At 43.0% G+C, this 25,208-nt stretch overlaps 4 protein-coding genes across 4 annotated transcripts; 1 reads left to right on the forward strand and 3 right to left on the reverse strand.

Annotated features, from left to right (window-relative positions):
• Positions 1-2,950: 2,950 nt before the first annotated feature.
• On the forward strand, positions 2,951-7,501 carry LOC136439746 (uncharacterized). The gene is made up of 6 exons (XM_066435309.1): positions 2,951-3,326; positions 3,644-3,807; positions 4,366-4,611; positions 4,797-4,914; positions 5,303-6,083; positions 6,346-7,501. The coding sequence occupies exons 1-6, from the start codon at positions 3,152-3,154 to the stop codon at positions 6,491-6,493; spliced, it is 1,632 nt and encodes a 543-aa protein (XP_066291406.1). The 5' UTR covers positions 2,951-3,151; the 3' UTR covers positions 6,494-7,501.
• An 8-nt stretch (positions 7,502-7,509) lies between these two features.
• On the reverse strand, positions 7,510-12,903 carry LOC136446176 (cytochrome P450 2J4-like). The gene is made up of 8 exons (XM_066444524.1): positions 12,719-12,903; positions 12,182-12,256; positions 11,636-11,753; positions 10,717-11,066; positions 10,204-10,473; positions 9,252-9,418; positions 8,593-8,816; positions 7,510-8,491 (listed from the first exon to the last, which is right to left on the reverse strand). The coding sequence occupies exons 1-8, from the start codon at positions 12,896-12,898 to the stop codon at positions 8,310-8,312; spliced, it is 1,566 nt and encodes a 521-aa protein (XP_066300621.1). The 5' UTR covers positions 12,899-12,903; the 3' UTR covers positions 7,510-8,309.
• A 2,838-nt stretch (positions 12,904-15,741) lies between these two features.
• LOC136439753 (uncharacterized) lies at positions 15,742-19,317 on the reverse strand. The gene is made up of 6 exons (XM_066435322.1): positions 19,232-19,317; positions 18,781-18,902; positions 18,394-18,639; positions 18,015-18,132; positions 16,978-17,758; positions 15,742-16,717 (listed from the first exon to the last, which is right to left on the reverse strand). Exons 2-6 carry the CDS (start codon positions 18,892-18,894, stop codon positions 16,570-16,572), a joined length of 1,407 nt encoding a protein of 468 aa, XP_066291419.1. The 5' UTR covers positions 18,895-18,902; positions 19,232-19,317; the 3' UTR covers positions 15,742-16,569.
• Positions 19,318-20,643: 1,326 nt separating this feature from the next.
• LOC136427987 (uncharacterized) lies at positions 20,644-23,518 on the reverse strand. The gene is made up of 3 exons (XM_066417227.1): positions 23,406-23,518; positions 21,709-22,489; positions 20,644-21,466 (listed from the first exon to the last, which is right to left on the reverse strand). The coding sequence occupies exons 1-3, from the start codon at positions 23,410-23,412 to the stop codon at positions 21,319-21,321; spliced, it is 936 nt and encodes a 311-aa protein (XP_066273324.1). The 5' UTR covers positions 23,413-23,518; the 3' UTR covers positions 20,644-21,318.
• Between the last annotated feature and the right edge of the window lie 1,690 nt (positions 23,519-25,208).

Raw genomic sequence — 25,208 nt, forward strand, 5'->3', positions numbered from 1 at the left:
GGATGATTGGATAGATAGATGGATGGATGGAGGAATGTTTTGTAAGACTGATGGAGGATGGATTGGATGATGATGGAGGATGGATGGATGGATGGATGGATGGATGGATGGATGGATGGATGGATAGATAAATGGGGGATGGATTCGAGGGATGGTTGGATAGATAGATGGATGGATGGATGGAGGAATGTTTTGTCACATTTTGATTGTGCAAATGCGAACTGGAGAGGGAAAGCTTAAAAAACGTCGGTTACCTTCAGACGTGAACGTTGCGTAACGTTTTGCCTCCTTTGCTTCTTCGGACGTATGTGAAGACTCTTCTCTCTCATCTTGAGACTTTTCAGAAGCGCCGTTGCCATGGCGGCCACGCCCTTTTGAGCCACTCTGATAGACAGGAGGGTGTTGGGGTGGCGGCCCGCTGGTTTGGCCGCTGCCGGGACCGGAGAAAGGCGACGGGACCGGCTCTGCTTGCTCGTACATTTGACCGTGTTGTACAGACAACAGGCGAACAACACAGCCCTAAGCGTAAAGGGACATGAATATGGATTATGATTATAATGATTAGTCTGGAGAAGTGAGGATATCTCACATTTGCAAGACTCCTGTATTTGGAGCGATGACGTGGTATGAGGTAGTGTGAAGGACGTTTTGTTTTTCTGCAAGTGGTAGACCAATTTTTGAGGAAAGGGGCGCTGGGAGGTCGAAAAAACGACAACATCATCTAACAAGTAACGCCAGAATTCTTGTTGAGGATTTTAGTCTCTACCACATTTCTTCGGTTCTTAACAAAATAGTAGAAATTAGCGAAATTGGAGGGAATACATCAGGTTTTTGCACAACATGTCCTGTATTACAATGAAGCCCTCAACTGTAAATACATGAAAAGCACAACACCCCCATGCCTCGAGCTCATGTGGTTTTAATGGTCACTGTCCGAAACTCTCATAACAAGTATATATGGGGTGGACTAATCCCTGCGCTAACCGACATCATTCTCACAGCAGTCATCATTCAATAAGACAGCGGGAGCCACATCATTCCAGTTTAAGACTTTTATTAAGCATGCCACACAGACCGGGTTCAGCAATGTGGCTTCGTCAGTGACTCAGAATAATAGAATGAGCACAGAATACAAACTTCGCTGCAACTTTTTCAAGGCCTACAACAAAGGAACCTGCATCAATGTTAGATACGAGCAGTTCTGGCACTGTGCTTCTTTTATTGATTAATAATACAACAGTCAAAATATCGTGCAAACAGTTTCAAGTCGTCTTTGTAAAGTTTTTTCTAAGTTAACGCCTTGAGTGATGAGTAACTGTTACCGGTATGTATGTACATTGACAACACCGTACATTTTGAAAGGGGACGAACGTCTACAGCCAGCGTTACCTATAAGTACTACTCTGTCAGAGTTTGTATGATCTTTCTTTCTTACTGGACAAGTTCACATACCCGACTTCGTCTTCACCCAGAAGAGTGTGTGTATACCATTGAAGAAGAAAAAGAAGCTTTCCGATATTTATCCCCTTGGGCAAGGGCACACAGACTGGCAGCGCACCTAGCAACTTGTAGAAGAACTGCAGAGTCACGGCCTTGCTACAGGACAAGATGATTGCTGTAGATGACCTTGTAACAAAAATCTATCAGGGATGTCTTTTAATACAAAAACTAATCTACTGAAAGTGTTCCCCTTCACGTGGGGGAAGATCCAGTTTATTTAGCCTCCTTCGCAGACTTCGTAGAACGGCGACGTATATGTTTGGGGGAGGGGGGTGACGCAAGTTCTTACACGGGCCAAGGTTCTCTAATGCCGGCAAGGGAGTTTCGCTGCCGAGGGAATTATGTCGCATAGGGACGGCCGCCTTTCTATCCGGTGGCATAACTCCCTCGGCAGTGAAACTCCCTTGCCGGCATTAGAGAACCTTGGCCCTTGTATGAAATTGCGTCCCCCCCCCCTCCCCCAAACATATAGGGCGTTTTCACGTGACGTCATCACCCTGCCCTCCGTGGGCGGCCATGTTGGTGCTCACCCGGCAGCGAAGTTTCTCGGTGTCCGACGGTCTCTAAATTTCCAAGGAATGCGAAGTCGTCTGATCGCTGTTTTATTATATGCAAAGAGTCTCCAGCCTCACATCCTTTTCGCTACAAAAATCCAATTTCACCTACTGGAAATGACCCATTATCGACGAGCGAGGAAATGTTTTCCCCAGCTGCCTACAAACATGGCCGCTAAACTGTTTACAGAGTACGCATAAAATCAGTTCACAGCATACAAGTGTTCCAAGGCCTGCAACCACGTAGTACAGTGTCTTGAGTGTCGTGAAAAATTTTGGTTGCAGGGAGTACGTTATGATCGGGAAAGTTCGACGTTGAAGGACCCGCCAGTTTACGAACGTAACGGGTTATCTCAACAAGGAGGTTTAATCAGATCTCAAGCAACGACTACACGGTGCCGCGACTGTGTTACACAACGGGCCTGTAATTTGCTTTTCGACCAGATACAAAGGTTTCCATACACTCACGTTGATTCTCAAACTTCAACTATTTAGATCCGCTGTTCGTATGTCAGAAATCCACTTTTGTTTCAGTCGTTAGTCCCTTCGTATGTTCCCTTACCTACACGAGAAACGCCAAACCAATCTTTCTGTTACCCGATCAGTGTGTGCTTTATCAGTCCCAATCAAACATCTGACCACGAGGCAAAACACCATGATTGTGAGACAGAACGTTCCGAAGGGAAATTGTGAATGGCGTAGAAAACATCTGCTATTTATACGGAGAGTTCCATAGGGCTCCACTATCAAGTGAGCACCAACATGGCCGCCAGTGCTCGTTGCTAGAGGGAGGGTCACGTGACTGAATACGCCCTATACGCCGCCGTTCTAGGAAGTCTGCGAAGGAGGCTACAGTTTATTCTCTATTGCTCACTTTCTCATCATGTCGAGAAGCTTGCCCAGGTAAGTACACTCTGCTTTCTAAACCGATGGCCGACAAGAATTACTGAAGCAAAATCAACTAGAGAGATTTCAGCATTTCAGAGACTGAATTTATGTAAGCAATATAAAAATCTCATTAACAACTCAATTCTAAACGCCTTACGCGTACAGCATATAAGCCTTCACTTTCCAGTGTTATTCTCCTGACGTCACCAATGACTCCGATGCCCTGGCCCACCCAAGAAAGTGACTTTTCCGGTTTGTCCTTAAACTTTGACCTATGCCCACAAGCGCATTCCACTGCTGTCAAAACACCTCGTCAAAGAAACAACGCCGACAAACGCCCTACAAAGAAGACGGATAGATTTTGTCAGGAGCTCATTGTAAAAGGTAAATGTTATCCAGTGTTATTTACTTTCATCATTTTATGATTACAGAGACACTAGTACTTCCTACTACTACATATGCTCAAATCTGTACGTGCAAAAACAAGACTCAAACACCTGGCTGTGCACTGCCCTTGGCTATGTCTGTTTAATAGGTGAGCTGGTATCCCAAATAGGTGAGCATAGTAAACATTGCAGTTATATATCAACGTAAGGTCGGGTGGCCGGGTGTCACTGATATTAATAAACACGTAGGTGCCAAAGCAGCCGCCTAAAATCATCTGAAAATTATTGACAGCTTTTTATTATTCTGATATATAGGATCGTTGCCAAGTAGTTCCAGTGTCGGCACTTCTGACAGTTTGGCCATGACAGAACAGTTGACGACCGACGTCATGTGGGGAATGACCGCCGCCACAGTTGTCGGGATGGCTGCCGGTGCCTACTACCTGTTTACCCGAACAGTTCAGACACCTTGGCCGAAGGTTCGTAACTTTTTTTTTACTTTTGCCAAGGTAAATTACTAATTTTTCAGTGTGTGTGTGTGTGTGTGTGTGTGATAGTGTGTGTGTTGTAAGTTGTTAGGGTTCGGGTCTCCTAGAGGCTTTATTGGAATTGCAGGGGGCGATTTTCAATATCTATTTCAGAATTTGATTAAGAATAACTTTAATAGGGAGGGGTTGACGGATCATCATGATTTTTAATCTGTGGATAGCTTTGAAGATGGCCTTATTTACATGATATATGAAGAAATGGTACAATAGCCTTCTTTGCCAAGATGAGACATCCATACATTTGCAGAACTTGTGTTATTGGGGTGGACAAGATGACCAATTGTAACAATCTATGCAAATGAGAACCTTATTTACATAGTGAAAGAGAAGCATTTGTAAGACATCACTCGAAAAGGTTAACATTATTTGGCAAAGGTATGTGGTCGTCTACGTTAACAAAAAACCCACAAGTGTGCATGTTGAGAGCGCAAACTTGAAGATTTTTTTTCCATTTTTAAATTCCAAGAATTCCTATGTTATTCTTTGTAGGAGAAACAACCACTGGCTTATACAAGAAGGGTACAACCAAAGAAAAGGAAAATCCAGTTACCGCTGAATTCGCTGGACGATTTCGTGCCTCTGGAAAACATGGAACCAGTGAACGACGTGGCGGGGTTCTTCACAAGCCGCGGGAACGAGTTTTCTGTGTACAGCATCGACTGGGAACAAGAGTCGGTAGTGTTTGTGCGACCAGTGCACGGAACAGATCTTAAAGATCACCCGTTCTTCCGTGAGGTATGTACGAGCATTCCACCTTTATAACATGGCTGTGTTGGCCTTTCGTTGTGTGTGTACAAGCATTTCGCCTTTATACATGTACAGCAACTAGGACGTTGGCTTTTTGTGAGGTGCAAATTGCTTTAAAAGCCTTCTAGGTCAATGTAATTCAAGATAAACCGTTGCATCCTTTTTTCTCACAGGCTCAACGAAGGAATGCGGCTGAGATTCTTTCCATTCCGTTTTCACATCTCCAAGATGTTGTCGATGCCATTCGTCCCAAGGTTGCGCATGTGCAGAATGTCTTTGTTTATATGACGGGTAAGAGTGTTGTCGATTTCTGCCAAGAACTCTGAAATCATCAGACGATGTTGCAATACTAATATTCTTAAAATCGTCGCGCGCGTGTCGTACAATATTCCAGTGTCTTGTTATCAAAGGTTCTATCTTAGATCCATGTCGGCAGTTTGTTCTTTCACAGCCTACCTTTATCTTCAGACATCAAAATCGCACGACTTCTTACGACGAATATAACCACGTCTTTGTTAAGACGAAATCCGTACCAGCTTATTAAGTTATTAAGTTATGGCACCCTTCGTTATTGTTTTGGAAACGGTATCATCCCAACATCATATTTTTACACTGAATGATAAATGTAGCTTAAAGCATACAGGCGTCAATATGAGTCCGTGTTTTTTTTTTCTTACAGGAAGATGCGGTTCCACCCTCCTTACCCGAGCAGTCGATGCCACTTCAGTCGCTCAAGCGGCCAACGAGCCCGAGATATTTTCCATCATCAGCATGGCAGTGATCCGGTCCAGACGTTCCAGACAGAACCAAGATTTCTCTCTCAACCCCGCCGTGAGCTCGGCCGTCGGGTCAAACGAGGACGACATGGTGAAACTCTTAAGGAATGTCGTCACCCTGCTGAATTATAATCTTCTGATGGCAGATCCTCGTCACCGGGATGTCATCATGTACAAGATGAAATTCGATGTTATTTTGATCGGCGACTTGATGTATCGGGCCTTCCCGTCTGCGAAAAACATTTTCCTATACAGAAACGGGATGGAGTGCCTAGAGTCTTTGATAAGACTGTGGCATCGGAGCAATGTTGTATACTCCCTCGTGCGAGCATTGATAAGGCGTGGCTTGTGGAGGTGGGCACCGATGATACCCGACTACTTCGGATGTTTCGGAGATGACGCAAAATTTACAGAGCATTCTAATGGAAGTGGTGTCTTTTACGCGATGGCCTTGTGGGCTGGCTCGATGCATCGTGCCCTGGAGTTACAGAAGATGCACCCAGAGTACTTCTTCCACTGCCTGCTTTACTACAGCGCCTTGGCGAGAGGAAAGGAGAAGGCACTGCGTTTGCTGCTGAAGAGGCTCGGGCTGAAGTGGAATCCTGCTGAAGATGGGGAAGAAGCGGAGAAGATGAAGAAGTTGTTCGTCCAGGACAGCCAGGCAGGGACATTGCTGTCCGCCAGGTAGGGTGTTCAACATGTGTGTCTGTGTCATTTGTCGGATTAAGTAACGGATTCGAAACCAAACTGTGTAATTGGCAACTGCCGCTTAATACTAGTTTTGAAATGATGCCTGGCGTAACTCCACTATTCACATCTACCTTTGTAGTGTTTTCTGTATGGTCCTTGCCAGCAATAGAAATCTGTTCACTTCGTTTTCGAAGAAGGCTATTTCCGACAACTATGGTCCAAACATTCCAACACCGCGTCCTTGTTTTCTGTGCAGAACCAAGAAACCTGGTGCGAAGTGGACGAAGCCGTCGCCATCCAGCTGGCTCGGAGACTGGGAACGAGACTACATGTCTAGAGTCTGCAGGGCCACTGGGAACGACATACCGGGCCCTGACTTCATCTTTCCCGACACCATGCTGTAGGGAAAGGCTGTTGTTGACAACTTCTGCAAGTAATGTTGGCTCACGATTTTTACGTGTTTGTAGTCATCGCTAATTTCTTTCGAGCTGAAATATATGTTTGTTTTTGCTTGTTTGTTTAATTCATTATTCATGAGAGGCTCAAATCGGTATGCAGGCCGCTAATCTTGTCTCATTGCACATGGAAATAAATCCTTGCTAACTACAGATGACTTTGCGTCACTAGAAGCCCTGGTTGGCCTACTCTCCAAGCAGAGGAATTGGTCCAGTTTTTGACATGTTTTAAGACGTTTTTGTCGGGCTTTCTATTCTGTCCCGTTTTCTCTATGTCACCTACCCACACTATGCCTTGAGAGTATCGTTGGCCTGCGTTGGCATTGTAGACTGAACACACTTATCTATCCCCATTTTGAAATGATAGCCTACCATGGGAAAATAGGATGCACTTTAATGATATTATCAATAGGAAGCAGTACGACCTTGCCGTTGTTAGTGAAATAGATTTTGGGGACGCCTCAGGGGCGAGCAAATTGTGGTCAGTCTACAAGAATTCCCATTATTTGATAGGCATTTTTTTCTCGTAGTCTAGCTACGGTCATGGAATTAATGGGCATGCTTACTTCAGGGACTTTATGGTGGTAGAATGTGGGCCATGCAGAGTCCGTGGGACTGTTGATGAGAAAGTAGACCAGTCACATACCAGATGTCATGGCAATGATGTGGCGTGTCCTGTGAAGTATTGGCTTTTTGTGTGATTAAAGGCCGGTGTTCATGTACTATCTCTGCCATGCATTTCAATTTGAAACTAATTACAACGATGTATTTAAAGCATATGGGCTTTCCATGCCCTCGATTAGAAAGGTCATATAGGCCTGTTCTAGCATTCAATTCTTTATTAGTATTAGTATAAAATAATCTCTTGTACCTGTCCACTTTTTTTGTCTTTTTCTGAATATTTCTCAAACAATGCAAATAGATATCAAATAAACAGTCTGATGATGAGCAAAATGACACATGTATGAGCGATGAACACGCCAATATCATAGTTTGTTTATTTACATTTATGCAGACATGATCCACACAAAGGCAACGCTCTAGGCAGTTTCAAATAGTTGCTGTTGCTAGGCGACGAAGAATTCATCATTTCAACAAGTCTGATTAAAACCGTCCGGTTTTCATTATAAAGAATAGACCATAGTCAACTTTGACCGAGTGAACTTGAGGTGTTGGCTGAGACTGAAACAGAGCACTTTCAGAATCAGAACTTATTGAAGAGTACGATGCTTTAGGTTTCAATCACTCGTCAAGATGGATTGTTAGCGCTTCGCACCAACTAGTAATACCCGAAAGTCTTTTATTGTGACCATCAGCCACTGGAACGTTCCCGACAAGCGTAGTGGAACCTATATCTGCCTATAACTTCAAAATCGTGCTAACGTATTATCGTGCGCTACCAGTTATCGTCCAATTTGGCCATGTTCACATGTCGAGGTGTATCTTGCCAAAGCCAGTTCTCAAGAGCAATAAAGAACGTCATAAGTATGATCCTTAGTCATGACTCCCCTTATATAAAACATAGAAACATTTGGCTCTGTCTCATGTCCATAGTAAAAACACGAGATATAAAAATATGAAGCTCTGCTCTGAGCTAAGATAGGAGCACTTTATTGGAACCGCTCCTTTGTTTAGCCGACACCTACCCAAATACCAAATATCATAAAAATCTATTCACAGTTTGAGTTATGCTGACCACATGAAAACATACAGGTGGTATCGAAAACATATTATTAACCTTCTTGGCGAAGATTAGAACGAATTTTCAATCACGGGGAATAGCAACGAGTTCGTAAGGCATTGGGGCCAGTGTAATCCCCATAACGCCTTCAGCAGATGGTCTATCAGTGCCCTTTGGCAGCTCGAAACCGAATCGCTGGAACAGGAAAGTGAACAGCAGAAACACTTCAACCTCAGCCAGTGGTTTACCCAGGCAGGAACGTGAACCTGAAATCAACAACAAAATTGATTTAAGACAGCGTCATTTTTTGTGCAAGAGCATATATTCTAACTAAAAGGAAAAGGCATAAGATACATGTCACACATACCCATAGAAAAGGGCATGAAATACTCGTTCTTCTTGAATTTCCCATCACTGCAAATGAACCGATCGGGGTCGAACTTCTCTGGTTCTGGGAAACGTTCAGGGTCGTGATGAACCGGCCACTGACCGCCGAAGATGATGGTGTCTTTCGGTATTGTGTATCTGTTCAGAAAAATAAGAAGTTCTTTCACAGACATTGGAACATCAATGTAGACGCAAGGCTTACTCCTGTTATTCATTTTAACATGTGTAACAAACAAGAAATTGAAGATCCGTGAGAGTTTTTGCGAATCTTTTTTTTTATTCATTATATTGCCAATTTCTGGCTAAATCTACCAAAGTTGTTCTGTCATGCATTTCCCTGCCAGACTTGGACCCGGACCAAAACATGTACTGACAGACCGAAAACAATACCTCTGTTTTCATGGAGGTGATAACAGTTGAAAATTAGCTTCAGCATGTTTTTTCATTGGATATGACAGTGAATAACAATCGTCCCAGAATCATAGCCTTTACGGTTATTAGTAGTTATAATCCAAAATGGTGTTATAATGATCTTTGTTTTCGCCGAAACAAGCATTTACGTTGTAGATTTTGTTTGCGACTCGTTAACATGTATATGTGCAATGTTAAAGTGGCTAGTTATTTGATTCTTCGATGTACCCGTAGAAGCTGGTGTCTCGCGGCACTGCGTGGGGAATCCCAATATTTGACGCGGCTCTGTAACGTTGTATCTCGGCCACTGTCGCCGCGGTGTAAGGCATCTGTGGCCGCTGAGCCATGGACGGTCTTCCCTCTCGGCCTAAGACCTCTTCAATCTCCCCTTGTACCTGGAATGAACGGAAGGTCCGTTTCAGTTTAAGCTATGGTAACCTTCTGTAACACATCCCATACACTTATGGCTATCGATATCAAAGAGCGGGGGTCCATCCCAGAGTAAGTGGATCAAAGCCCCCGTCACACATAGCAGACCATGACCTCCTGTCCGTTTCCAGACCATGGTTGGGAGTTAGTCGTGATCAAGGTCATCTAGGTTGGTCGGCGAGGTTGCTCGCTAGTCTTCTTTACACGAGTCTGTGCCAGCCGACTACAAATTTTGAAGCCTCCAAATTGGTGTAGGAGATTCTACTTGGATGCGATCACAGGATAGGAGCAAAAAAAAGTTGGTTCCTTGCTACTCCCAGCGTTGAAGATGTTAAAATTGACGCTGGACCGTCTTTTTTTTCATACACGTGCGCGCACAAACGCACATGCACATAACGCAGCCTTTCTAGAAAGGCTACGACCGGTAAAAGATTTGACAGATCGTTTTGTGTGTTTTGTTGTCTTTCCAATCATATTTTTACATCTTGCATTATATTCCAATTATGAAATTAAGGTTCACACAGGTCCAATTTTAGTCGCTGTACGGTCGCTCAGCGATTGACGTCTCGTTGAAAGAGAGTCTAAATTTTTGAACGTTTCTTTTGACTGTTCTTTCTCAATCATACGGTAAGAATCCCCAATAACGTAAAGTAATGGATACACAATAACGTAGCAGAAATATCTATTACGCAGGAGGATACATGTGTGAAGGCAGTTGCAGTTAGCAGAACATTTTACTAACTCCGCATACCTTGTGCTGTATGTCTGGGTTGAGGATAAGCAACAGACAAGCCCACCACAGGGTAGTTGACACGGTTTCTGTACCGGCAAGGAACAGGTCAAGCACGGTGATCTCCAGCTGCGTCTCGGTGAAAGACCCATTCTCAGTGTTCGGCCGACTCTGCATCTCCAAGAGGAAGGCGTCGATGAAGTCACGGACGTCTTCCCGGTTGAAGGTCTCTTTGTGCTCCTTGATTTCAGCTCTCACATGCTCCAAGATGTTCTCGACGTTTGCTTTTACCTATTGTTGAACAGTAAAGTTTCCTCTTGAGTCCTTTATCTCGTAGCGGCTGCTTACATACAGGTGAAACATGCAAAACTTGTGGGCACCGAAACGTGCCATAGATCAATGGCATGATTAATGATATCTACTTCAATTCATTCGTTGACCTGACAAAAGGATTTCAAACAACAATGGCCTACTAGCTGGACTTTGCCGAAACTTATTAGCTCAAACGATGTTCATATTGGTCAATATCCATACCTTGTGTCCGCGCCTCAGAAACCCTGGAACATATGGAAAGATGTTCTCTGGGATGAAGAAGAACCCTGAGCGGAACAAGACGTCAAGGGATTTCATGAGGGCCTGAAACGTCTGGTTCTCGTAGTCCCATCGCTTTCCAAACACCATGGAGCACACGACGTTGGTGGCAGCTTGTTGCAGCATTCTTTTGATGTTGAAGGACTTGCTCTTCGTCTTGAGTAATTCTGACTGCATGTTAGAGGCCTCTTCCAAGACCTTGTTTTCGATGCCCCGGTTTCCAAACCCTAGCCTCCCCCTGGCAAACTTTCGTCGCTCCCGCCAGTGGGGGCCGAGTGGGGCGGACAGGATTCCTGCGTAAGCAATCACAGATGGTACATTACGCGAAATATTTCAAACAAATTGAACTGAATAAAGTTATTAATGAGTAACAGAACAAAAAGAGTTTGAAATCTATCCGAAGGCAAGTTACTTCAAGAATGGGGATTTTACATTACATTACTTGTAAAACTATCACCGGGCATGATAGCCATTTTTAACCCTAGAGGCGCAGAGACGACATCAGTAATGCCGCCAGAAATGCCAACTTGACAGAACACTGTCTGAAAAGCTTCGATAATCCGGCATTCGAAGACGACGACGTCACAAACTTTCCACCCCAGAATGGAACAGACAAATTTACTCACTCTACCCAGGTGAAAAATAAGTACCTAGCCTCGTTCAGTGACTTCCTTCAGATAAGACGTTAAATGGAGGTCCCGTGTTTGAGGAGAGCCACACGTAAAATGAGCACGTAAAATACCCACCACATTTACATCTGTCTGGATATGCAGCTTGTGTGTTTAGTTCAAATCCGGTGTGTTATGCCATGCATTAGTCAGTTTACCAGATATGCAACACAAACAAAACAAAGGTTGCGCACCCTTTTGGTTGAAAAGTTCGTTGACGATTCTTAGATTTGTTGGCCGATTCCCAAACATGTCAGACCTGTTTACGTATGCTTCTTTGATGACGTCATAGTCATTAAGGCAAACAGCGTTCTGATGGAAGAAGATAACGCTTTTTTTTCAGTGGCAAAAAGATACAATACACAGTTACTACATGTTGTGCAAAATATCTACAACCTACACCTAATGGAATTTCCATTATCTGAAAAAGGGTGTACATGCAGGTAAGACAAAAACAAGCATTCTATCGAAGTTCTGCAACCTTATTCCAAATGGGTTGCGTTCACGACATATTTGTCGATATGGGTTACCGTAATGATAATGTCTTGCACACATTGAACAGTATAGCTTGAGTGTCATTCCTATTAGTTTACCGGGGCTCCCAAACACTCCCCTAACTAACTATTGGCAAGGGGAGAGTACAAGAGCCCCGTTAAACTAATTAGGATGACGCCCAGTCCATGAACAGTAGGCTAGTTCTATCGAATCTAAAAATGTACAGTTTTTTTTATCCCCCTTACCAGAGTCCCGATCTTGAAGAAAACGATTGCACCATACTTCTTCCGCCACTTGTTGAAAGTATGATGGATGTTCCCCTAGAACAACACAAAAGCAAATCAATAATTAATGTTGATAATTATACACTTTGACGGACATGCGGCCACCCAATCCTTCATTGGTCGCACCGCTAATAGTACCATGCTATCATTGCCTGAAGTGCTTATTATGATGAACAGTCACGGTCGGTCTATTTGCATATTCTACGCCTAGTTTTCATCACTTTACTTTAGACCGATCCTAACTGTACATTACAATTAGCAATTCAGCCAATGAGAGAATGGTGATTAGCGGTTCAGCCAATGAGAGAGTGGCTGCAGGTTTGTCATAAATTTCAATGTTTGTGTTTTATTTTGTATCTAAACGTTTTGACAGAGGTGGGAGGGGCTATGGGATCGGTCTATACACTTTACTGCTATGACTTAGGCAACCGACATTTTCTTTTTGCTTACATTGACCGTCATAGACATAATAGCAATAATAATTTCAAACAGCCTTACTTTGGCCAATGTTAACGTTGGTAAATTCCCGACGATGGGCAGACTCCACGGTCCTGGAGGCAGGTTCCTGGGTCGTGTGACATAGACATACGTCATCAACAGCGCGACAAGTCCCAACAAGAGTATTGAGAGGTCGAGCTGACCAAGGGTATCTTGGATGAGCGACATAGTTGAACACATGCCGTCTTCTGATGCAGTCCTTCAAATGGATCTAGGAAAATTGTATAAACAAACACCAATAGGTCTAACGTACTCACAAAACAGGCGTTGTTTACGGATGGATGAATGTATCACGGTATAACGTTACACATTTTTGGTCAAGTTTTTGTTCCTTCTCAGCTTCTGCATTATTTTTTTCAAGGGTTGTAAGCAATACTAAAATGTCTCAAGTGTCAGGATGGGTACGTGGCGTACATCTTACAGTCATGTCTTTGTCTCAGACACTGGAAAATTTGCTCTTTGTCTTCCTGTTACGTGGAAAAGAGACAGCTTTGTGTTATCTTCAACACGTTTAATCACAGGATCATGTGTGAATCGCAGCCTCGGTCCCTTAAAGTCGTGCCATAATCGAGAGAACACCAGGCTTATTACTGCCGAAAATTTCATTTAGAGCTCGCAGACATGTCGCGTCGGTGGAAGGGGTGATTCATTCCCACCCCCCTCCCCCAACTCTAACGTAAGTTTTACTGTGTCGCAACTCCTCTAGTAACCAAGTGTTGTGGCGTGCTCTCACCTTTCTGAAATAATGGACGAATCATAGAGAATAGAAATGACACTAGCCAGCCAGAATGAGGCTTCCCCAGCTGCCAGCCAGCCAGCCTAGCCGATCGCTATCGAAAGGTCCAAGGTCACAACCTTTGATATCGGTCTTCATATAGACCCCAAACGTTCCTCGAGTCTCAGACAGCAGAAATGTAGCATTGATAGCTTATGACTAATATGCTTCAAATGCCTGTGATTGTGAATAGCATTGCCTGTGACCTAAAGTATGTAGGGTTTTTGAGACGAGAAATCGGTACCGATCTTAAAGACCAACCAAGCGTAAAAGATCCCACCTTTATAAACTGGTTGTTTTGGCTTTCGTGGTGTGTGTACAGGTATCTCACCTTCACACACGTAGCCTAAGGGATGTTGGCCTTTTGTGAAGGTGTAATTTGCTTTAACGACGGAAAGGCTGTCGAGGTCATTCGAGGTAAAGCAACGCTCATTTTCTTTCATGCGTGGTCTCATAAATATGTCTGAGCAGCAAAATAGTTGACTGTCCCAAAAGGCGTCTGAATGGCGTTGATTTAACCACCATCATTGAAACTTGATGCACGATGTAGAAATATGACTGCAAATACAACAAAACAAATAAAATATAAAAGGATTAGTTCTTTACGTATCAAATTCGTTGAGCGACCAGTGAAATGTTTTTGGTCGCTCAGCGATTCCATTCACCAGCCGCAGTCTTTAGTGTGATTACATTCATACAACAAAAGTACAGCGCCTCTCGTTAGGTTTTCTGATACTTCTACAAAAGTAGATAAAGGTAGTCCCATTACCTTTTTGAAGACATTGGGGTAGTGGGTTGTTATCCACTGGGTATAGGGCACGGTATTGAAAGGCGGAGCCCATCCCTCTCCTTCCACCGCCTTTTACCTCCCTAATCGAAGTCAGGTACCCGTTTTACACCTGGATGGAGTAAGGCAGTCTTGTGTCGCGTCTATGCCAAAGACGCAACATGGGCGACATGTCAGGGGATTCGAACCCTGGGCCTCTGTTACCCTACCCTACCCTGACCTAACCTAATCATTCTGCCAACACGACAACTAGACATACACACACAGACATACAAACAAACAAAAAAGCGGCATATATACAAACGGACGTCACAAGAAGTCGTTATTGTCAGATAAGGAAATAATTCCGAAGTCTTTTTGTTCTGGCTGTGGGAACGGAGATGGTATGTTTGTGTCTATTAGTAAGTGTGCGTCCTGCAGGATCTAGAAAGAAGGACAATGTCGTGCCAGCTGGGTTGAATGCCCTGCAACATGTTTACACCCATGAAAAATGGAGGTATTGTTTTGGCTGTGTCTGTGTTTCTCACTGTGTTTCCACCTATTTGTGGTCACCAATACGTCTCAATAACTACTGGATTAATTATGATGGGTAGATGTTAGCAGGGTCAAGGTCGATTTTGGGCCCCCTTGGGAGACTTTCCGGAGTAACTGACAAATACTGAAGAAATCATGCACGTGCAGATTCTTACGTTTGATAAACTTTATTGCCGTTTGCATTCATCTAAATATAATGATAGTTTTAATTTGTTAGAGCCCTTATTTGTTCAAGGATAACTCTTGAAAATCGACCGATTTTCATTGCGCTAAGTAGGAATAAAGAGGTAGTTGTCCAACAAATGATAAAAAAAAGATACAGATTGCATGAAGAGATTAAATCCATAACCACGTACAATCCAGTATAAATCCATTATAAATATATCCTTACACATATAACAAAGATAGTAATATACTAGTTATAGTTTATTTGTAAATCGTTGTAGATACATGTAATTTCATTGATAATCAACGCTTATTGATAATTTTTAGTGTTTCAAGTGATAAAAAGTTGGTCTGAACCAAGATACAAAGTTTTTTGTCATTAATTTGTGGTAAGTGAATGAATTGATTATAACTCCACATCAATAAAAAAAATCTATTTCATAAACATATGTAATCAAGGACGTCCTGTTTTTATCATTGCAGTTCGTCATATTTTCCCAAAACTTGCATAGTATATGTCAATGATTGCATAATGTATGCCAAAAATTCGAAAAACATTCTACAATACTCTATCATAACACCGCTTAAATGAAAAAAAATGTATATTTCATAAACATCGTCAATGGCGTCTTACTACGTTTTGAATTAGTACAGATCGTCATACTTTACCATGTCAGGTTTCCATGGCAAACTTGTTTTACAACGCAAGAAATCCTTACCGACCTCAAGGAGGCACAAGGATAAACGTGGGCAGACACAAAATCAGGTTTGGCGGGAACACAGCCATTTATTCCTTAAACGGAATCGTAAAGGTACTAGTATATGTCAAAAATTGCATAATGTATGATAATAATTCCTAATATATTGTATAATACTTTATTAACAAGACTAAACTTTTCGTCCAACACTGTAAGAGAAATTGGGACTTACCCCAAATTTTCGGTTGACTCCATCAACCCTGTTCACGGAATAATACTTGTATACGCCAACAGGCATTTCTAGCAACCCATACTCCTCTGTTATTATCAGCTATGAGCTATGACTAATTAACTTTTGGCTAAGATTAAACAACGTGTCTATTGAAAGAATTGTTTAAAAAAGCATACGGCACTAGTGCCGTTGTATAAGAACACGACCGGTGTACCCATGAACAAGATATACTGTGCAGACATGGTTTCCAAAATACATGGCCAAAGCATAATGTCAACGCCAACTATTTTGGAAACATGTTTAAAGAACGTTTAAATGGCACATTTCTTCAAACTGGAGACAAACGATAAGCAGCTTTAGGAAACTTACTTGAAAATAAAGACAACCTTCGCTCCGGAGAATTATATTTTGGGAATTCAAATCAAATCCAAAGCAGATTAGTGCGCATTACTTAGAAATTGATAAGGGTCGTCACAAAAATAAACAAGCCGAAGAAAGCATGTATCCCACCTGCAAATACACGAAATATGAATAAAATTTCATCATAATATGTCCTTCTTTGAGGAAGAAAGGAAAAAAAAATGATGGTTACATTATCAATAAATGTGTAACACTGGTGAGGCAACATAAAGTCGTCAACAGTAGCCTATGAACGTTTCCTTACTGCATGGTGTCGGGAAAGATGAAATCTGGGCCCGGTATGTCGTTCCCAGTGGCCCTGCAGACTCTAAACATGAAGTCTCGTTCCCAGTCTCCAAGCCAGCTAGATGGCGACGGCTTCGTCCACTTCTCACCAGGTTTCTTGGTTCTGCACGGCGAACAAAGAGAATGGTCAAGTGACTATGCCGCCATAGTTGTAGGAAACAGCCTTCTTCGAAATCGGACTGAACAGATTTCTATTTCTGGTCACGACAATGTAGAAAACACTTCGAGGGTGGAAGTGAGTAGTGGAGCTACGCCTGGCATCATTTCAGTACTAGTATTCTGCGGCAGTTGCCAATTACACAGTTTGGTTTGAAATCCGTTACTTACAACAAATGACACAGACACACGTGGTAGTCGACCTACCTGACAGACAGAAATGTCCCTGCCTGGCTGTCCTGGACGAACAACTTCTTCATCTTCTCCGCTTCTTCCGCATCTTCAGCAGGATTCCACTTCAGCCCGAGCCTCTTCAGCAGCAAACGCAGTGACTTCTCCTTTCCTCTCGCCAAGGCGCTGTAGTGAAGCAGGCAGTGGAAGAAATACTCTGGGTGCATCTTCTGTAACTCCAGGGCACGATGCATCGATCCAGCCCAGATGGCCATCGCGTAAAAGACACCACTTCCATCAGAACGGCCTGTAAATTTTGCGTCATCTCCGAAACATCGGAATTGTTCTGGTATAGTCCACGCCCTCCTCAACAAACCGAGCCGTAGTAGTCTCCGCACGAGGGAATATACAACTGTGGTTCGAAACCACAATTTTATCCATGACTCCAAGCATTCCATCCCGTTTCTGTATAGGAAAATGTTTTTTGCAGACGGGAAGGCCCGATACATTAAGTCGCCAATTATCAGAACATGGGGTCTTAGCTTGTACATGATGACATCCCGGTGACGAGGATCTGCCATCAGAAGATTATAATTCAGCAGGGTGACGACATTCCTCAAGAGTTTCACCATGTCGTCCTCGTCTGACCCGACAGCCGAGCGCGCAGTGGGGTTTAGAGAGAAACCTGTGTTGTGTCTGGAACGTCTGGACCGGATCACTGCCATGCTGATGATGGAAAATATATCGGGCTCGTTGGCCGCTTGAGCGACTGAAGTGGCATCGACTGCTCGTGTAAGGAGGGTGGAGCCGCATCTTCCTGTGTGAGAAAAACACGGACTCATATTGAACGCTGCAGATATATTCAGGCCAGTTTGGTTTTAAAAACATCCATCTATCATTTGGTCTGTATTTACTGTTATGATGTTGGGATGATACTGATTCCAAAAACAGTTACAGCTTGAAGTTACCCAGTCTGCAATTGTGGCCATGGCAATATTATCATCCATAGCTAATGAGCTAACAATTGCCGTAACTTGAATAATCTTGGTGGCAAAAATTGACAGCGGTCTTACCCGTCATGTAAACAAAGGCATTCTGCACATGCGCAACCTTGGGACGAATGGCATCAGCAACATCTTGGAGATGTGAAAACGGAATGGAAAGGATCTCAGCCGCATTCCGTCTTTGCGCCTGTGAGAAAAAAGATACGTCGCTTTAGTTGACCTGGCAGACGTTTCGAGGCAACTTACACTTCACAAAAAGCTAACATCCGCGAAGCAACGAGTGTTTTTGGTTTTTATTTATCTATGTTTTATTCAGCCAGAGTGGCATGCCACTGCTTTTCAATGGGACCTGGAAGACATGCAGAACATACAATGTATAACATGAGTACATACATGAAAGGTAATATAGAAATTATATTATACAAGTACATACGTATTACGTACACACCTCGCGGAAGAACGGGTGATCTTTAAGATCTGTTCCGTCCACTGGTCGCACAAACACTACCGACTCTTGTTCCCAGTCGATACTGTACACAGAAAACTCGTTCCCGCGGCTTGTGAAGAACCCCACCACGTCGTTCACCGGTTCCATGTTTTCCAGAGGCGCGAAATCGTCCAGCGAGTTCAGCGGTAACTGGATTTTTCTCCTCTTGGGCTGAATCCTCCTCGTGTAAGAAAAGGGTTGTTTCTTCTACGTGTAAAGAACAACATAGGAATTGTAAGTGCTATTAATGAATGGAAGAAAAATCGTCAAGTTTGATTTTGTGCTCTCCACATGCAAAATTTTGTTGTTTCATTTCGTTATCATTGAATAAGAAAAGGAGTTACGAACCTTCGGCCAAGGTGCCTGAACTGTTCGGGTCGCCAGGTAGTAGGCACCGGCAGCTATCGCAACTGTGGCGGCGATCATTCCCCACACGACGTCGGTCTTCAACTGTTCTGTCATAGTCTATACTGTTAGAAATGTCGACACTGGAATGAGTTACCAACCACCATGTGAATAAAGAGGTGTCAGTAATTTGAAATTATTTTTGGCGGTTTCTATGGCAACATACGCGACCTTCAGATATCAGTGACACCCCACCGACCTTGCTTGACTCGTCACTGCCATATTCACTAGATATGTGTGACCTGATAAACAGACACATACCACGATTCCTCTGATGTTTTGGTCTTGTTCTAGCACGTACGTAAGAGCTTGATGACACATGTTGTATTTATGGCTAAACAAAGTGTTTATGTTATTTCAAGAGGATGAAAAAAAAACACTGGATGTCATTTACCTGTTGCAGTGAGCTGTAGCAAAAATCTTCGTGTTGTTGTTGTGGTAGTGGAGCGCGTCCTTGTAAGCTGTCCCTGAATATCGTCCTTCGGGTCAAAGTTTGCAGACAAACCGGAAAAATCACTTTTATGGGTGGGTCAGGACAGTCTTTCGAGACGGCAGGAGAATAACATTGAAAGGTGTTAAGCTTTGTGACGTGACAAATTGTAGGAGCTTTTTCAAGCAAAATAATGCGATGTTCAAGACATCTTGACATTATGCAATATATAGTGAGACTCTGAAATGCTACAGGTCGCATTGATTGATTTTGTTCAGCACATCTGGCTCTACTTCTTAACCCTTGTCCTGCTGGGCTTATCTACGCAATCTATTTCATTAATTTCATTTTTTAATCAGGTCGTTTTCCCTTGAGGTCCTTTGGAGTTTTCTGCGCTGCTGTGGCATAGTTAATTCCGCATTCACGGATGCGTTTTGCTGCGATGTGATGCGTTCAGCTGAAAAATACCCCCAATCCGCACATATACAGGACCTGCATACAGGCTCTGTAACGTGCAACCCTTATATGGAGGGGTCCCACAGGACACAGTTTGAAATGGGAAAGTAGAAAAAATGTTCCTTCACCGTATACAAAAGTCACCAATCTAACATCGTAGTGACAGTTATGTAACATCAGCCAATACTTGGAAATAGCTTATCATTTATAGTGTACTAAAATTAACTAAAAACTGAACAGCTACTTAGAGCTTTGAATGGTTGATATGCCCGCAGTAGTGAATACGTATACTTAGTCCTTTTCGTAGTAATATGTATATTTCAGTTGTCACACCTATAGTTCTCACCCGCGCATCTCTATTCCTATTCTAGACTTGTTGTTTCCGTTACTAAACCGCTGTTGTAGTAGACCTGTTAATAAGGTTGGCATGCAGCATAGCATACAGATCACATCACTTACAATCCATACAAGTACTAGTGCAACCGACCGGCTTGGCGTCTTTACAACTACCAAGCAAAACATACGTAAGGCGTAAAACCTAATTCTCCAGTTATCAGCCTGAGGGAAGCTCATCCGTGTTGGTGGTAGTAATCACAATATAATACAGTGTAAAGCTTTCTTCCAACACTAAGGTATCCACGATCACGTAGCCGTGAACACCTTATTGTTGGTAGAAAGTTTAGCACTATATTCTAATTCTCCAGGTATGTCAGTAGAACTAAACTGTATACCATCCTCCATAGTCACCACTGGTTCTCTTTTGTAATAGGAAAGAGATAGCAAATGGTAATTACGAAGGACGGTACCTAGGCTACCGTAGAACACCTCCTGTTTTATACACAAAATTCACACCGTGTCAAAAAAAATACTAGACAATATTTGATAATCTGTCTCAATGTTTTTTTAATGACGGTCTTTATTGTACACACATGGAGATCTAAAAAAACTACTGAATAGGGTTATGTTCTTGTTTGCAAAATGTAAATATAAGATAATTTATATTTAGTTATTTTAGGCCGGTTTGTTAAGAAGATAGAAATTCAAACTTTTTCTGATTGTCTATCGACATTGACAGATCAAAACTTTACAAAAAAGTCAAATCTGAATGTTTAGTGAAAACTATCTATATTACCAATTATGTTGCTATCTGCAAAATGTAGAATAAGGCCAGCTACATCTAGAATGCACATAAAATGTTTCATATCGCCATTTTTTAAAGAAATTTTGTACAAAAAGAGAAAATAGTCTCTAAAATTCCCCCAGCCTTTTACCTTAAGAATGTTTGAAAACAAAGTTTCTAGGAAAACAATTACCAAACAACCCACTTTTATGCAAGACGTGGGACATTTCTAGCTGCTCTTCTACTGACGTCAGACGAGTAGTGCTCTTGCATCTACGCTGGCCCTTTTTTTGCCCCAAGCATATTGGACATGAGTTTTGAGTCCACTAATGTTGACAACACATACCTTCATTTGGGTTAATGTACCTCATCTACCCCCTATCCCCCCACCCAAGAAGCCCCCGTTCACCTTCTCCTCTGTTTTTTCCTTCTCAAGAAATCTGACATTTTTGTAGCCGCTACCTTCAAATAATCCTTACCACATGGTGTCGGGAAAGATGAAATCAGGGCCCGGTATGTCGTTCCCAGTGGCCCTGCAGACTTTAGACATGTAGTCTCGTTCCCAGTCTCCGAGCCAGCTGGATGGCGACGGCTTCGTCCACTTCTCACCAGGTTTCTTGGTTCTGTGCAGAAAACAAGGACATGGTGTTGGAATGATTGGACCATAGTTGTCGGAAATAGCCTTCTTCGAAAACGATGTGAACAGATTTCTATTGCTGATAATTACACCGTAGAAATACTACAAAGTGGAAGTGAATATTTGGGTTATGCCAGGCACCTTTTCAGTACCAGTATTCAGCGGCAGTTTGGTTTCGAATCCGTTACTTGCGACAAATGATATAGAGATACATATTGGACGACCTACCTGGCGGACAGAAATGTCCCTGCCTGGCTGTCCTGGACGAACAACTTCTTCATCTTCTCCGCTTCTTCCGCATCTTCAGCAGGATTCCACTTCAGCCCGAGCCTCTTCAGCAGCAAACGCAGTGACTTCTCCTTTCCTCTCGCCAAGGCGCTGTAGTGAAGCAGGCAGTGGAAGAAATACTCTGGGTGCATCTTCTGTAACTCCAGGGCACGATGCATTGAGCCAACCCACAAGGCCATCGCGTAAAAGACACCACTTCCATTAGAATGCTCTGTAAATTTTGCGTCATCTCCGAAACATAGGAAGTAGTCGGGTATCATCGGTGCCCACCTCCACAAGCCACGCCTTATCAATGCTCGCACGAGGGAATATACAACTTTACTTCGAAACCATAAGTTTATCCATGACTCCAAGCACTCCATCCCGTTTCTGTATAGGAAAATGTTTTTCGCAGACGGGAAGGCCCGATACATCAAGTCGCCGATCAGAAGAACATCAAATTTCATCTTGTACACGATGACATCCCGGTGACGAGGATCTGCCGTCACAAGGTGATAATTCAGCAGGGTGACGACATTCCTTAAGAGCGTCACCATGTCGTCCTCGTCTGACCCGAAAGCCGAGCTCACGGCGGGGTTGAGAGAGAAATCTTTGTTCTGTCTGGAACGTCTGGACCGGATCACTGCCATGCTGATGATGGAAAATATCTCGGGCTCGTTGGCCGCTTGAGCGACTGAAGTGGCATCGACTGCTCGGGTAAGGAGGGTGGAGCCGCATCTTCCTGTAAGAAAAAAACAAATAAACACGGACTCATGTTAGCTGCAGAGTTAATAATCAGGCCTGTGTGCTTTAACCTCTACTTATGATCATACAGTAAAAAAATCTGATAATGGGATGATACCGTTTTCAAAACACTAACGTAGGGTGCCATAACGTAGTAACTTAATAAGCTGGTACGGATTTCGTCTTAATTAAGGCCTGGTCACATTCGTCGTAAGACGTCGTGCGATTGTGATGTCTGAAAATTTAAGGCAGGCGGTGAAGGAACAAACTACCAACATGGATCTAAAATAGAATTTTTGGTAACTTGACAGCAGAAGTTTGTAAGACACGTGCGCGACTATTTCAAGAATGCCCAGGCCCTTGTCATGCATATCATGCATAAGTATGCCGTGTTTGTTGCCACCCACAATTAGTGATGCGTACCTACACCCTAGACCTGATCCGGACTGTCAAAAAAACCTAAACGTCTGGAAACAAGTCCGGACTTGAAAACATATCTCTCGCTTGTACTCTCCTTTTGTTTTAAACCATCTTAAACCTTCCTTTGATCGTAAAATTTGCACTGGAAAAAAATAAAAACATTGCCGTTTATGTGCCTATAACTGACTTTTGTGTGAACTACTGACTGTATATAACTTCGCGTACATAGTTATCAAATTGCATGTCAAAGAAATACCAATATGCAATTTTAAAGGTAACCGAAAATTTTATTTTTAGCACCTGAACCTTTGGATCTAAATCCGGATTTGAACCTATACACGGGTTTAGGTACACAGCACTACCCACAATGCTGAAGAAAGGTAAATACAGGTTGTGACGTCGGGCGTAACGTTAACGCAGAGCGTAAAAGGTGCAAGAACAGTATGCTATTCTTACTCAAAGATATTCGTGGCAAAAATCGACAGCAGTCTTACCCGTCATATAGACAAAGACATTCTGCACATGCGCAACCTTGGGACGAATGGCATCAACAACATCTTGGAGATGTGAAAACGGAATTGAAAGAATCTCAGCCGCATTCCTTCTTTGAGCCTATGAGAAAAAAAGGATGCAAAGCTTTACCTTGAATTACATTGACCTGGGACACTTTTCGGCGCTTTAAAGCAATTTGCACCTCACAAAACGCCAACATGTATAAATGCGAAATACACACACAACAAAAGGCCAACACTACCATGTTATAAAGGTGGAATGCTCGTACAAACCTCGCGGAAGAACGGGTGATCTTTAAGATCTGTTCCGTCCACAGGTCGCACAAACACTACCGACTCTTGTTCCCAGTCGATACTGTACACAGAAAACTCGTTCCCGTGGCTTGTGAAGAACCCCGCCACGTCGTTCACCGGCTCCATGTTTTCCAGAGGCACGAAATCGTCCAGCGAGTTCAGCGGTAACTGGATTTTCCTTTTCTTTGGTTGTACCCTCCTCGTGTAAGACAGTAGTTGTTTCTCCTACAAAGAAAACATTAAGAATTCTTGCGATTTAAGTATGGAAGACTATCTCAACTTGCAAATTTGTGTGTGTTTTTTCTGTTAACGTACATGAACCATACCTTTGCGAAATAATGCAAACCTTTTCGTGTGACGTCTTACAAATGTTTCTCATTGACTATGTAAATAAGGTTCTCATTTGCATAGATCATCTCAGTTGGTCATCTTCTGCACTCAGATACCACAAGTTGTGCAATGTATGGATATCTTATCTTAGCAGAGAAGGCTATTGTACCATTTCTTCATATATCATGTAAATAAGGCCATCTACAAAGCTATCTACAGATTACAAATCTTCGGAATTGTTGAGTTAGTCTTTTTCAAATTCTGAAAAAAAAATGAAAATCGGCCCCTGCAATTCCAATAAAGCCTCCAGGGGGTCCAAACCCGTACAACTTACTCTCCATCCCAAGCAGCTATATATCTACCAAACTCTTAGAACCATAGCTTGTCCAGAACACGAGATAACAAAACCGGAAGTTCGGCTGCAGTACCTTAACAAGCCGAAATCTAATCCGATCGAGGTCTCTCCAAGACATACCAACATACTAGGTGCATACTAGGTACAATCCACCCCGGCTATCGTAATACATAGGCACATATACATGCACACACACACACACACACACACGCACACACACACACGCGCGCGCGCGCGCGCGCGCGCATGCACACACACACACGCACGCACACACACTTAAAACATAACCTTGGTAAATATAAAAAGGGGCTACGAACCCTCGGCCACGGTGCCTGAACTGTTCGGTTCGCCAGGTAGTAGGCACCGGCAGCCATCCCGACAACTGTGGCGGCGGTCATTCCCCACATGACGTCGGTCGTCAACTGTTCTGTCATGGCCAAACTGTCAGAAATGCCGACACTGGAACTAGTTGGAAACGATCCTATGAATCAGAATAAAAAGGTGTCAAGAATTTTCAGATGATTTAGGTGGTTGCTTTGGCACCTACCTGTTTACGTGTTTATATCAATGACACCTGGCTACCCGACCTTACTTTGAAATGTAACTGCGATGTTTACTAGAAATATCAGCTCACCTCTTACACAGACCTAGCCAAGGGCAGTGCACAGCCAGGTGTTTAAATTTTGTTTTTGCACGTACAGATTTGAGCATATGTAGTAGTAGGAAGTACTAGTGTCTCTGTAATTGTAAGATGATGAAAGTAAATAACACTGGATAACATTTACCTTTTACAGTGAGCTCCTGAC

The sequence above is a fragment of the Branchiostoma lanceolatum genome, chromosome 1, assembly GCF_035083965.1.
Source record: "Branchiostoma lanceolatum isolate klBraLanc5 chromosome 1, klBraLanc5.hap2, whole genome shotgun sequence".
NCBI lineage: Eukaryota > Metazoa > Chordata > Leptocardii > Amphioxiformes > Branchiostomatidae > Branchiostoma > Branchiostoma lanceolatum.

Excerpts from the sequence above, each read along its gene's own strand:
- LOC136439746 (XM_066435309.1), top strand. The coding sequence starts at position 3,152 with ATGACTCCGATGCCCTGGCCCACCCAAGAAAGTGACTTTTCCGGTTTG. Across the intron at positions 3,808-4,365 it reads TTCAGACACCTTGGCCGAAG|GAGAAACAACCACTGGCTTA; the intron begins GTTCGTAACTTT and ends TATTCTTTGTAG. Across the intron at positions 4,915-5,302 it reads TGTCTTTGTTTATATGACGG|GAAGATGCGGTTCCACCCTC; the intron begins GTAAGAGTGTTG and ends TTTTTCTTACAG.
- LOC136446176 (XM_066444524.1), bottom strand. The coding sequence starts at position 12,898 with ATGTGTTCAACTATGTCGCTCATCCAAGATACCCTTGGTCAGCTCGAC. Across the intron at positions 11,067-11,635 it reads CGAACTTTTCAACCAAAAGG|GAATCCTGTCCGCCCCACTC; the intron begins GTGCGCAACCTT and ends TTGCTTACGCAG. Across the intron at positions 9,419-10,203 it reads ACCCAGACATACAGCACAAG|GTACAAGGGGAGATTGAAGA; the intron begins GTATGCGGAGTT and ends CGTTCATTCCAG.
- LOC136439753 (XM_066435322.1), bottom strand. The coding sequence starts at position 18,894 with ATGACAGAACAGTTGAAGACCGACGTCGTGTGGGGAATGATCGCCGCC. Across the intron at positions 18,640-18,780 it reads TTCAGGCACCTTGGCCGAAG|AAGAAACAACCCTTTTCTTA; the intron begins GTTCGTAACTCC and ends CTTTACACGTAG. Across the intron at positions 17,759-18,014 it reads TGCCTTTGTTTACATGACGG|GAAGATGCGGCTCCACCCTC; the intron begins GTAAGACCGCTG and ends TTTCTCACACAG.
- LOC136427987 (XM_066417227.1), bottom strand. Across the intron at positions 21,467-21,708 it reads GGGACATTTCTGTCCGCCAG|AACCAAGAAACCTGGTGAGA; the intron begins GTAGGTCGTCCA and ends TTTTCTGCACAG.